At 34.0% G+C, this 14,372-nt stretch overlaps 1 protein-coding gene across 2 annotated transcripts in view; it reads left to right on the top strand.

The window, feature by feature from the left end:
- GLRA3 (glycine receptor alpha 3) overlaps positions 1-14,106 on the top strand; it is a 270,886-nt gene extending 256,780 nt beyond the window's left edge. For both annotated transcript variants that reach the window (XM_043971178.1, XM_043971177.1), the window contains one exon: positions 5,441-14,106. In XM_043971178.1, coding sequence (XP_043827113.1) covers positions 5,441-5,719 — 279 coding nt within the window. In that variant the 3' untranslated portion in view covers positions 5,720-14,106. The remainder of the gene's footprint in view (positions 1-5,440) is intronic.
- The last annotated feature ends 266 nt before the right edge of the window (positions 14,107-14,372 follow it).

The following is a 14,372-nucleotide window of genomic DNA, read 5'->3' as shown; positions in this document are numbered from 1 at the left end:
AGGGAGTTTCATCACTGGAGACACACTATACATAGGAAAGCCTACATCTAGTAAGGATGATATAACCTACAGGTGAAAAGCCTCCTCAGCCTTTTAAGCTTGTCCCTTAAGTACAGGTACAGGCTAGCACCAAGAATGTACTTGAAACCTTGTCAGCCTTCTAATAACTGCTAGTGTTGGTGTTCACTGGCATCTCTTTTGAGAAACCAAGATCATTTCCATTCCATAATAAAGGCATCAGAGTAGAACTTCTGTAGAAATGTTCCTAGATAATCTTGACTTATAGCTTAAATAATATTTTCACCTTAACTTAACGTCCAAGATTTCAGTTTCTCCTCCTCCTCTGTGAAATGAGATTGGACAAAAATGGCCTTTAAGGTCCTCTCCAAGTCTAGATCTTTGAACCTATCATCTAGAACCTCAGAAAGGCTAAATAACTTGTTCAGCATTGCACTAGTTACCCCTTTTAGCGATGAGTAGAAACATGTAGTCAGATAGCATGTAGGTACTTTAGATGATATACTTTTCCTATTGGCTGTTTCCCGGAATCATATTGGGAGGGGTAGAAAATGGGGGGGGGGCAGAATCTAAGAGTAGAATTACACTAGTAGTTACCATAATATGAGCTTACTGAGAAAAGCAGTAAGAAAATCTATATTTAATATCTTTGAAATAAGGATAGCTTACTTGTAGAATGTTTTAATAATACAAAACATTTTCCTCATATCAACTGCTTAACATCTTTTTAGTTTTTACCATTGATCATAATACACTGAAGATCCTTTTTAATTTGGTTGATTTCATATGAAATACCTTGAGAAAAATTATGCATATAATATTTTAAAATATCAATAGATGATTATTCAATTTTTCTCTTACACTTACATATATGCTTTTTTATCCAGCTTGACAGCAAAAGTGAAACTAAAGACATGTCCATAAGAAAATGTTCTAGTTCAACAGCCAAAAGATGTTCAATAGAGAATGAATTCATTAGCTTCCATTGGTTACAAAATTGTATTTATATCTTTTTAGATATTTATTTTATTCACCCAATGTATATTATTCCTGAAAAAAATACCTATATATCACACTCTTATTAAAACATTAAGTCATTAGAAGAAATTTCCCCTTTAAAAAAATGCCTGGTGTTATACAAAGAAATGGCAAAGCACGATCCCTGTCCTTGAACAGCATTCAATCTAATTGGTAAAAGAATATATATGAGGCAGCTAGGTGGTATAGTGGATAAAACACCAGCCCTGGATTCAGGAAGACCTGAGTTCAAATCCAGTCTCAGATACTTGTGTGACCCTGGGCAAGTCACTTAACCCTCATTGCCCCACCAAAAAATAAATAGATAGATAGATAGATAAAATAAATAGGTAAATGAGAATATATAAGCCCAACAAAAGTTAAACAGTACTTAAACAATAGTTTACTATAATAATGAGTCTTCATCTGATTAGCTTTCAAATTAATACTATAAATGAAAGGCTTCATTTATATTATATATAATAATTTATAAATTAATAATTTTAGAGGAGGGAAAATCATCATGGGTAGATAACTCTGGAAAAGTATCCCAGAGGACATATGAATCAGGTCTTGAAAGAAAAGGAGCATTAGGATTCAAATAAGTCATGAGAAAAAGTAAAGAGCATTATAGGTGATACATGAGCAAATGCACAAGATGTGGTCATGAGACAGTGAGGACAATAGTTTGACCAAAGTAGTCTTAGAAAAAAGGCTGTAAAGGAAAATGTGTCAAGATCATGGAGGCTTTTGGATGATAGCCTAAAGAGATTGGACTTTATCATCTAGGGCGTGAAGAGTCATGGCAGGTTTTTTGAGTAGAGGAGTTACGTGAGAAAAATGGTATTGGGAAGGTCAATAACTATTTAGTAAACATTTATTATGTGCAAAACACCAGAAAGAACAAAATATAGTCCCTGTCCTCAAGGAACTTATATACTAATGAGAGAGAAAATGTGAAAACAATTGGATAGATTTTATAAATGCACAAACATGCAAATGGTTATATATCCCCGACATAATAAAGTCTGGATTTTTTTCCTCATCCAAGTGTTTGGTAAAAGCTGTAAATTGGACATTTGAAACATACTTCCTTTGAGATAGGTAAAATTATAAGCTGGATTTGGGATCTGAAGACCTGAGTTCAACTCCAGACTCTTTTAGTTATTGCCTAGTACGTTGTAAGTACTTAGTAAATGCTTATTCATTGGTTGCTATCTATCAGGTTACTTTGGATCAAGAACTCAAACTACCTGGTTCTCAGCATCTTTATCTATAAAATTAGAGGGTTTCATTAGATGGTGTTCACAATCCCTTCCAGTTCTAAATCTATAACCTAACAACCACTTAAGTCCCTTGAAGCTCTAAATCTATGTTCCTATGGGCTTAAGCTTCTATAATGATATTAAAGCTAGAATGAGGATTAGAACCACGGTCAAAATCAACCACACTGAAGCAAATAGCTAATCTGCATAGAGAATGGTTCAAATTTGGAGGTGGCTGTTACTGTCTTCTCTGAAGTGCAGAGGGGGGAAATATTATTTAGACAATTAGGTAGGTAGGTAGGTAGGTAGGTAGATGGATAGATAGATAAATTAGATATAGATATATATTTCAGATATAAACACTTATATGCAAGCAATATACTGCCAGAGGGTCATTCATTCACCAAGATATGCTTATTAAGGATTTCAAAGCAGAAAAAGGTATAGTATTTCCGGGGGAATGGAAAAGCTGGTGGTATGAATGAATATGCATAATATTTATTATCAAGCATAAGAGAGAGACTACATTTCTGATGGTGTCAGAAAAAGTCAAATAATACTGGCTTTTCAATTGACTCATCAATTTTATATCAGTTATTATTCAACATATGTAATTGCTTATACGTTTTATAGGCTAGCTCTTTCACAAAATTGATTATATTTTCGCAAGTCAAATTAACACATATAATTACTGAAAAAAATAATTTGATCACAGTATCTCTCTTGGTCTCAGTCTCATTCTCATTGGGATTTCCAATATCAGCTCATGAAATGATTACAATTTTATTGGTCATTTATCTTTTATTGTTGTGCTTATTTTTTTTTACCTTGGTCTATAATTCTAATTCAAAAATCTCTTGTCTTTCCCCACTCCCTACTTTTAAATGGAGAGGAATAGAAAATCCTGCAAAGCCGCAGGTGGCATCTTCTATGCTTTCAACAGTTAATACTAGAAAACACTCGATATAGGGTTACATATTCTAAACAACTCCAGTAATTTACCATTATGATCTCCATGAGTTTACCACCATATTTAAGGCTAATTAGGGTGCCTTTTAAAAAAATCACATTCTTTGGTACAAATTAATAACTTATAGAGAAATGGAGACCTCATAAGGATATTCCTTTTGCCAAATTTAGTTACTATTTAATTTTTTTTAATTATTTTTCCATTTGCATTTTAAAGGTGAGCATTTTTTCAACAGCAGCACATTTTCAGCAAACTGCTATTTTTTGAGGGGGCTTGGAACTAGCTTTTTTTTCTAACAACTTATTTAGAGTCATTAAAAAATTAAGAAATACCAGAGTTCAATTAAATATAGGGCTAAATGTCTCATGATTTTTTTAAGTCACAAAACCAGGGTGCTTGGAAAGTAGTTGACCCAATCAATCATAAGTTTAGATTTCAAACCATTCTTTTCAAAGACATTTATTTAACATCTAACTTTGTTCATGGCCTATATTCTTCATTTTCCAAACAACAGGACTTAGAAACACACATAATCAGAGTTCAGAGTAAATAGAAAAGTAGCACACATGAAGACTAAAATAAACTTTCCCCAAAATATCCAATAAGATTGCTTTAATCAACAAAGCCATTAAATCTTTGAGGGGGAACAAACATAAAGATGACGTTCATCTAAACAAAAAGTGAAAAAAGTTCATCAGGCCTCCTAATATAATGTCATGGGACACCATATTTTCATTATTTAAGAATGTACCTATCCAGGGGCAGCTAGGTGGCACAGCGGATAAAGCACCGGCCCTGGAGTCAGGAGTACCTGAGTTCAAATTTGGCCTCGGACACCTAACACTTACTAGCTGTGTGACCCTGGGCAAGTCACTTAACCCCAATTGCCTCACTAAAAAAAAAAAATAATAAAATAAAAAGAATGTACCTATCCACATGCAAGTGTATAAAATCATGTAGAAAAATGAATGAGTGATTTTTCATTTGGAAGTTTTTACAGTCTTTGAGATATCACTAGATGCTTTTAACTAGCACCAAAGTCCCTTCCAAAATACTTAAAAAAATAAAAATTAAAAAAAAAAAAAAAACAGTGGGAGCTAGGTGGCTCAGTGGATAAAGCACCAGCCTGGATTCATGAGGACCTGAGTTCAAATTCATCCTCAGACACTTGACACTTACTGTGTGACCCTGGTCAAGTCACTTAATCCTCATTGCTCCCCCCCCCCAAAAAAAACTATTTCATTATTACAATGTCATATACTGGCAGATTACTTTTCATAGCAGTGTAAGAGAAGTAACAAATTAAATAGCAGGAAAAACATGCCTTTTAACATAAAACTCAATTGCATTCATAATTTTTATATAATATATATGAATAAATAAGCAAAGGATCTGTAATTTTTCAGGTTGGAGAATTCCTGGTGTGGGAATTACTTCCTTGACAAAGATCATAATTGTCTTATGGTTTATTAACTAATTATTAACTAAATCTCTAAGAATTGCTGGGATACATAAAAATTCAATGATTTTTCCAGTGTCACACAGCTAATCAACCTTAAAGGTATTAAATAATGATTTAAATCCCATTCTTCCTGACCCTAAGCCCCACACTCCATCCAATATGCTATACTGTCTTAATTTTCTGATGCGGTAGAGTTACACAAACACACATACATATATATGCATTTCTACACAACATTCATACACAATTATATAAATATGTACATGTATGGCATGTGTGATATGTAATATACATGTTTATATATTTTAAATTATGTGCACATATAAGAAGTAATATGGCATAGTGAATAGAGAGGGAGGACTTGGGTTCAAACACATTAGCTATGTGACCCTGGAAGAGTCATTTAATCTCTCTCTACTCTAGAAAACTCGTTCTGATTATACATTTCCGACAAGGTGACAACCTGCATTGGAGGAGAAAGTTCTTTCTCCTAATGACATCACAGGCCCAGTCCCTCTTCCTACATCTACATATACACTTAGGTATATACATATATCGATCACTATATAAATAGATATGTACACCTCTATAGCTATATACAAACAGAAATGTCCAAATCACAATTCAAAGATACAACAATGCCATAGATCATTTCTCTCCGACAATCATTCTATTACATGTCAATTATTTTTGTTTCTCTTGTGACAGGATGATGAGGTAAGGGAAAGTCGGTTCAGTTTTACAGCCTATGGAATGGGACCATGTCTGCAAGCAAAAGATGGCGTAACCCCCAAGGGGCCAAACAATCCTGTTCAGATAACACCAAAAAACTCCGATGAAATGAGGAAGGTATTTATTGACAGAGCCAAAAAGATTGACACCATTTCCCGAGCCTGCTTCCCATTAGCCTTTTTGATTTTCAACATTTTTTATTGGGTTATCTACAAAATTCTTAGGCATGAGGATATTCATCAGCAGCAAGACTAAGGCCACAGAGGCACCAAGGCTTAGTTGTTCCATTTAGCAGAAAGCAACTCTGTTATATATGTGGTGTATGTGCGTGTATGTGTGTGTGTGTGTATACATGCACATGAGCCTGCACAGGTGTGTGTGTGTGTGTGTGTGTGTGTGTGTGTGTGTGTGTGTGTGTGCATGCAGCTGATGACAGGTGTTTTAAAGAGACATAGGAAAAAGAGGTTCTATTTTGACTTGCTATGCAGAGTCATAATCAGACAGATGAATGAAGATGAGTATATGCTGTGATCAACTTTCTATTTCATACTAATTAAAAGTGACCAATTTTTCATAGTAAATCATATTATATATCAAAGTTTTACTGCCAATGTGTTTTATGGCATAACTTATTACATAGTGGTAGTAACGTACACCACTTTGGGAGTTCCTATGATTTTTTAAAAATTCAGTGTTATTTCCTATTAAAGTTGGTTTAAAACAGCCCACCTGAGTCTAAGTAGTACCTGCTTAGAATACTTTTTTAAGGAAAAAAAACAGAAAAGAGTAAGAAATCAACAGTTTATCCCTAAAAGCTATTTTCTTAAACTGTGTCTCCCTGTCACCTAAATCATTGCTTAATTCAATAGGATATATCAGACAAACTCTGGTTTTGGTGTTGGGACACAGCTAATAGCTCTGAAGGAGATGAACAAATTTTCTAATCCAGAAAATATTCAATTTGAAAAAATAATTTAGTGTTATGAAATTTTTCATAACCAAGTCATATCTCCTGGTAACTATTCATAAATGGCCCAGGAGGCCATTCAGTTAACAAAATACCCTTCTTAGCCTTTATTATTCTCTTTGAATTACAGTCAGTTCAATAGGAACACATTTTTAAAGAATTGTTATGCCTGTGTATTTTTAATTATTCACAAATAATGTTTGATAAATGTAAGGGAGATTTTTTAGGCTTTGGTAGTTATTTAATTTTACTCATGTGATTGTGGTTAATAATTTTTATTGTAACTTAAGATGAAACATTCAGTATTCAGTGAAATAGTCACATTTTAATATAGCATGGGGGGATGAAAAGGTGAAAGAAAGTATTTTAAAAACTAAGGCTGGAAATTGAATTGGTGAAATTGAAATGGAATTATAGATGAATGTTGGAACACATTTTCCTATGCTATTTACATAAGTTTTTAAATGAATCAAGTTTAAAAGGACAATGTAATTTGTTATATAAGTGTGCTGCAGATTGAGTCTCTTTTCCCAAAAGCATGTGATTGTTTTAGTTTTACTTTTACAAATTTAAGGGATGCCTTAAATGTTGAGCACAATTCTTCCAATGCACAAGATACTTTCTTGGAAGTCTTCACAATGTCACCAAGTTAAAATGGAACTCAACATTTTAGTTCCAATTATTTGTTTGCTCCTTAGGGCTGTTTGAACCCAAACCAGAAGTTTTACTACGACAGAATAAGTGCAATTGTCAGTTGATACTGTTTGTGGCAAATCAAAAGTCCCAAATCTAACTACTCAAATTCCATATAGACAGTACAAATGAAATAGAATTTAGGATTCTGGTTTGATTTGATTGCTTCCTCCATTAAATTGTCCTGGATTAACTACTGTTTCTATAAAAGCAACACAAATTATTTCAACTAATTACTGTACACATTCACCCAATGGGACACCAGAGGACAAATTACTTCCATAGACTCATTTCTGTATTGGGAGAGTTAAGACCAAGGTAGAAAATCTAGCGAAAGGCTGTTCTTGAACTCATCATCTGACAGTCTGATGCTCTGATCTTTGTACACTGCCAAACTGAAAGCTAGAACTGCCATCTAAAGCAAAACTTGTTTCTTAATTTAAAGGGTCACAGTAGTTGCTGTGGTTGGGCCCTTTCAGCAATTAACTGCACTATGTTCTAATTATATATTGCTTTTAATAATCCCTTTTTTAAAGCGTGGCCACTTTAACTGCTCAAATTTCTCTTGTGAGATGTTTCAAACACAAGTTGCTTGTTATCTTGACATTATAGACAAACACTGCAGCTAAAACAGCTTGTTACTATAAACTTTCCTTATTTTTGAAAAATGTGTATCCAAAAGCAAAAGAGTGTTTGAGGCAAACATATGCTGCGTTGCTAGCAGCCCAGTTCATGTGAACCAAACCTTGGCAACATATTTTACTGAAAACAAGAGCCTAGAGAACACGTGTGTGTGTGTGTGTGTGTGTGTGTGTGTGTGTGTGTGTGTGTGTTTAAGGTTTAGCTAGAGGGGGCAGTGAAAAGGATGACTAGTCCAAAATGTCCCTGAAAAACAGTTTGTATGCAATTTCTGTCCTTTAACATATCATACATCAGTATTTCCCACTAATTACTAATATGTGTTGTCTTATTCCCAAGCAAACAAATATGTGTTAAGTATATAGAATGTGGATATGCATAGTCATGTTGCATTTCAGCTACTAAAATCTACTCCAGATATCAGCTGTTTCTATATTAGAGGATGAAGCATGAATGACTCTGGTGAAATAATTGCTCTTAAACAAGTTCAAGCAAGAGTGGTTTTGAATCTTGTTCATACTTGTTTCTATATCAGTGTGTACACATTTTCCCTCTGAAAGTAATAAGAAATTACTCCAATATAAACATTGCTGACTATGCTGTCAGATTAGAAAATTGCACCTGGATGTAATATAGATATATAGATATATAGATATATAGAAATTTTTCATTGACTTTCATCGGATCTTTTTTAAATGATCAAATATAATTGCATTTTAACCTAAAAGGGAAGATCTTACTAAATAAGCCTTTCAGAAATCAACCAGTATTTCAGTTCAAAATGAATCTACATAAAAACTATAGCTGTTGTGAGTCAAGATGTTTATATAAATGAACTCTCCAGAAAACATCATGAGGAGGTAAGAAGCTAACCAGACAATTGAACAGCCACATGACTTTAATTCTACAAATACAGCCTGTATTTATGTGTGTATAGTGCATATTTATATATAATATATATGTTTATGTACAAACACACACAGTCCATGCATCTAAAATAGGTAAAACACACACATACATATAAAATCTAAGATATAAGCAAAAATATGAAAATATACTAGCTCATCCTCCCTAGATTATTGAGTATCTTATCAGTCTAGGATATAGCATCAACTCATTCCCCTCACCCTCAAGAAAATACTCAAAACACTCAACCTAAAGGACCTTTATTAGGACCACTAGGTGTTTGTAAATATGTCCCGATATTCTCATTCCACATCTAGGCTTTTTTAGTACAATTATTGGTCCACCCAAGTGTTCCATCCAGATGATCACAATGGTGAGTTCCCAATCCTCCCAATTCTTAATAGGTGCCAAATCCATCATATCCTTTTCAATTCTACCTATTCACTTCATAGATTTCTGACCAAGCTCAAGTATAGAATTCCCAGGATTCCATGTTTGGGTATTTCCATTTTTTAACAACCTGGCTACGCAATTTGGGTGAATGAATCTTCATCATTCTAAAATATATTAAGGTTCATGGAGCCAATTGGTGTAATTAATAAAGAGCTGGCCTCAAAACTAGAAAGACCTGGGTCCAAGTCTGTGCTCTGACACATGCTGGAAGGGTGACTCTGGCTGAATCATCTATTCTCTCAATGCTATAGGTAACTCTAGCTCTAAGTGGCTGAGATGGTGCTGACTTGTATTGGTACAGAGCAATCCCTCACCCAGGATCCTTAAACTCTTGAAATCAGAGGTCCAGTCCTAATCTTCTACAGCTATTGATATTCTAAGAGAAGACTGAAGGAAAGAGGAAAGGCATAACTAAAACTGACAAGCTGATTTAAATGGCAGTTGCTATATTAACCTTTGCCATCTACAAGTAGTTTTTGTTCTAAGGAGAAAAAAGTTATCTTTATTTAGCTGCATTTTTCTTTAAAAATAAAATATATCCCTTTCATTTCTTCTCCCTCTCAATTTCCTCTCCCCTTTTCAGCTTTCCTTTCCCAGAATTGAGGTGTCCTCTTAGTACCACTTTCTTAAAGACTAAGAACTATCCATCTTCAACGTCCGCACAGTTCAATTCCCCCAACCATTTCCCACTTAAAATATACTCTTTGCCTAACATCGACTACTCTCTCCCTAACCTGATCTGTTCAAGAATCTAGCCATTCAGTTTTGTCCACAGAATACCTAACCCCTTGAAATTCACCTGTACCCAACAAAACCCCTAGATTATATAACAGATTCTCATAATCGGGGGCTTACAGACACTGTTTAGATTGCAGAGGATTTATAAACTTGGGTGAAAAAAAATACATCATTGTTTTCACTGACTTTTAATGAAATTTAGCATTTTCTTTCAATTATTTAAAAACATTATTCTTAGATGAGATCCATAGACTACCAAAAGGGTCTTAGTCCAAAAAAAGGTTAAGAATCTCTTATTTAGTAGAATAGACATGAATTGTAAAGTAGTTACATTAGAGAGGTAGAAGGTAGGCAATCCTAAATCAGAGGAAAATCCATTTTGTTGTGTCAATATACATACATATGCATATGTTATTATATATGTCTGTGATATGTTTTATATGTGTTATATATATACACCTATCTATTAACATATATAATGTTAGCCTTGAAAGCAATCATTTTGCAACCAGGGTTTCTAACTTCTAAAATATGTTTCTTATACTTCACAGTACAGATGGTAACATATACTTTCTAAATTGATCATCTGCTTTAGCCAGAGAAGGAGAATGAAATAGGTCCACACCAATAAATGCATAGTACAAAATGTCTGTGGAATAGATTTAAAAGAAGAGTGGTACCTCCCCCCCCTTCAAGGAGCTGACAAGGAAGCCAAAGCTAACTCATATACAACAGGGATTTGTTGGCAAGTAAAAGCACATCTAATTTTACTAAGCACATTTGTTTATATTCCCTAATTTTGAAGAGAGAAATAACCATTTGCTTCTTGCTTTGGGAATATGTGCACTTCACCAGATTAGGTTACTGCCTAAACTGTGGGATTTTGGACTGTAGCAATGCTTTTAGTAAATGGAGCTGAAACGAAATATTACAGTAAATAATCACCACACATCTTCCAAGTTTCTCAAGGTAATTCAGTGCAGGTGAAAAGTTAAAGCAGTCAAAAGTTGATTAAATCCAATGCAATTTTAAAATGGACCCAACATCAAAAAATTTCCCCACTACTATAGTCTACACAAGCCAACACAAAGTACAATAATGGCGAGAGATTCTTTGGACAATGCTATAGACTCGTTGATTCATAAAATATTGGAGCATGAAGGGCCATCACTTTTATCCTATTTTTCTGTGACGTTACTGCTAGACATAAATATCAATGGAGAGCAGAATTAAGGATGCTAATAATAACAGCCATACTTTATGTTTTGAAGCTCCCAACCTAATTCAATTAGCATTCTTCTCAGTGCCAAAAATCACCTTCAGATATTCAATGCATTTCTTTAGAAGCAAAGAACTGAGTGTAATATCACAGTAATGTTGGCTCACTGGAACAGTTTTAACCAAATAAATACATTTACTGCATAGTCCTAATGTTAAGTACAAAAAACAACTTTGCACATGTGAGAAATTTCTGAGATACAATCGCAATTGTCTTTTGAATATAGAAAAGAATGATCAGTTCTACTGAATTGTCCTTTATAGGAAACAACTACCATAACGAAACACTGGCTACAAATGGCAAACAAAATTTCCAAAGAACCCATAAGTAATAATACATTTGAATGTACAAATCAGGCCTTTAACAGATAAATTGACCTTAATACTAAATCCCTTTCTTACCTATTTGAGAGGGAGCCTAATCAATTGTGTGTGTGTGTGTGTGTGTGTGTGTGTGTGTGTGTGTGTCTTGCTGGGGGGGTGGGTTATGTTGGTATTGCAAAGGATAAGGAAAGAAAGCAGATAATTCCATATTATTCTCAAGTATGTTGGACCTTTTTAATCACTGGCCTTGCCAAACTCTTAAGGATTGCATTTAGAAAAGCCATAGATTTTAGGATTTTAAAGTTCGAAGGGTCCTCCTAAGAAATTATCCATATTGTTTCTACCTTGACATACTTAAATTTGAGGCACATACATACAAAATTGAGCTACATTTTGTATGTTAAGCAGAGGCATAGATTCCAGAGGTGCCAAAAACAATTTTGGAAGGAATGATTCCCTAAGGTTGAGGAAATGTCATGGGTAGCAAAACTTCTCCCAGAGACTAGAGGAGGGCATTGTATATTCCAAGACTGGACAAAGGAGATAGAACTCCCTAATGACAAGCCAGGGATTTTCCCTAAAAAACAAAAAAGTGTGAATTTGTTGTCATGGTATTTTAGAGTGATAGATTGTCCTATGTCAATGTGACTCAGGAAATCAAAAGGCTAATTTCAAAATGGAAACAAAGTCATATTTCAAGTATAAGGGTCCTTAGTTCTTCTGAGTAGTAGTATAACAATTTTGGCATGTGTCAGTGGATTTGACAAATTCTTTCTCATGAAAGTATAATGCTTGGTGTCTAAAATGCAGTAATAAAGTTAAAATAAGTAAGCCACTTGTCAAAATCTATTTGCTACAGAATAGCAAAATATTATACTAGATCTCTTTCCAAAAAGTGACCAAATATTTGTCAGATCTCAATGATGAGCAATGTTATTGAAAAGTTTCCTAGTGTTTTAACAAGAAGTCTTTTCATTATTTCTTATAATTCTCAAGTGGTTAAAATAAAAATGGAAATATACATCTTGTTTGATGCACAGCATTTGAACCTAGTCTCAAGGAACACTCATAATGTTCATCAGCTAAGTGGATTTCAAGAATTTATCATTTTTTTTTGCTTTTGCCATTTTTTCTCAATTTCTTTCTTCAATTTCCCTTAAGCATTTCTAGAATTAGAATAAGATAGTTGGAAAGAAACATCTATTACATCTCTTCTAGTGCAACATTTGGTCCTGTGCAGCCCAGAATATAGGAAGCTCCTACTTGCATACTTCTGGTTAAGAGAACTTATCCTTCAGTCATTGTTGAATAGCTCCAATTATTTTATTAAGTGTTTCCTTAAATTGAAACCAAATGTGTGGCCCTTCTACTGACTGTTCTTCCCTCTAGAGCCAAATAGAATATGTCTATTCCATTTTGCACAATGTAAGCCCTTCATGTATTTTCTCCTAACATAAAAATCCATGTGTTCTCTCTTGATCCTGAACCATGAGTTTAATTTCTAGATAAACCATTTATAAATGCACTTTAGTCTTGATGGATAAAGAGATGCTTCAATTTAGTAATAGGGTGAAATACCAAATTAGTATGCTACAAAGACAAATCAAAATTTATGAAAATTGTCCATATGATATATGCAGTAAAATTAAAAAGAAACATGTCTTCCTTAACCTTCAACCATATTTAGCAATAATTTTTGTTACATTTACAAGATTCAGTTGAGGAATATATGGGGAGGGGTGGCAATATTAAATGATCCCATGTGGCTAATTAGATAGGCAAGAAACCATACCAAGCCCAAAAGACTTTTTATCTTTTCTTTTCAGTAAAGATATGATGAAATATAATTGACACATTAAGTTGTTTTTATAGTAACAGCTGGTCTTTCTTTAGGGTTGATTTTAGCAAAGGTGCCTTCAGGCGACCCACATCTTTAATGTTAGAAACATATCAGCTCTAATGGCTTATGATTGCAGATGAGAATGTTAGAAGCTGTGGGTTAAATGCCAGGGAAAAATATATGTATATATAAAGATTTGGATGTATTGTATTTTTGACATGCTTGAATATGATTGCACTCTTTCACTTTCATCTCTGTGAAATATGCAAGTTGCCGTCTTTGAGTTTTTATGTAACTTACAGTAGAGTGGTGATCCTGGGGGGGGGGGGGGGAGGAGGGAATGGGCTCAAGTATTGACATTCTACATTCCATGGATGTATACTAGTGTGTCCTGTCAAAAAACAAACAAAAACAAAAAGAAATGTGCCATAAGCTTTCAATATAAGATTTTAACATCAAACGGTGACTTCTGTGATAGTGAAAACAAATGTTTAAAAGACCACCAAAAACAGTATTACTATGATAGTGTGTAAATTACCTGTCTGTAGTTTTATAAAGTGTCTTCCTGATTCGTGTCCTGATGCTAAGTGGCATATTTCATCAGGAAGATTTCATTTTCTTAAAATTATATTAAAATGTCATGCATGAATTTGATCAAATTGCTATTGGTTGTATTATCTATTTTTCAGCACTACAACTAACCAGCTCTAGTCAGAGTTGTTAACCTTTGTGCAATTTATGCCATTCGTGTAACTGTAGAGACTTTAATCAAATGGAATAAAGAAATCTTTTTTTTCCAGAATATGGATTATTCTCTCTAGTATGTTTCATTGTTCTGGACTGGACCTAACTCAGGCCAGGTCAGTCCTTTAGTAGTTTATGTTTGAACCTGGAACATAATGACACACTTATAAGCTATTCAACAGTTACCAAAAGGAGACTTACTTGGCCATAGCAGAAGGATATTGAACAAGGATTGACATTGAGGATTCAAGGTAATTCAGTGGAATTAAACTCTCTCCACTGTGTTGTCGATTTTGACCCACCCATATCAAGCATCAGAGACTGCG

The sequence above is a fragment of the Dromiciops gliroides genome, chromosome 6 (genome assembly GCF_019393635.1).
Source record: "Dromiciops gliroides isolate mDroGli1 chromosome 6, mDroGli1.pri, whole genome shotgun sequence".
In the NCBI taxonomy this organism is placed as follows: domain Eukaryota; kingdom Metazoa; phylum Chordata; class Mammalia; order Microbiotheria; family Microbiotheriidae; genus Dromiciops; species Dromiciops gliroides.
This window is presented reverse-complemented; position numbering and strand designations above follow the sequence as displayed.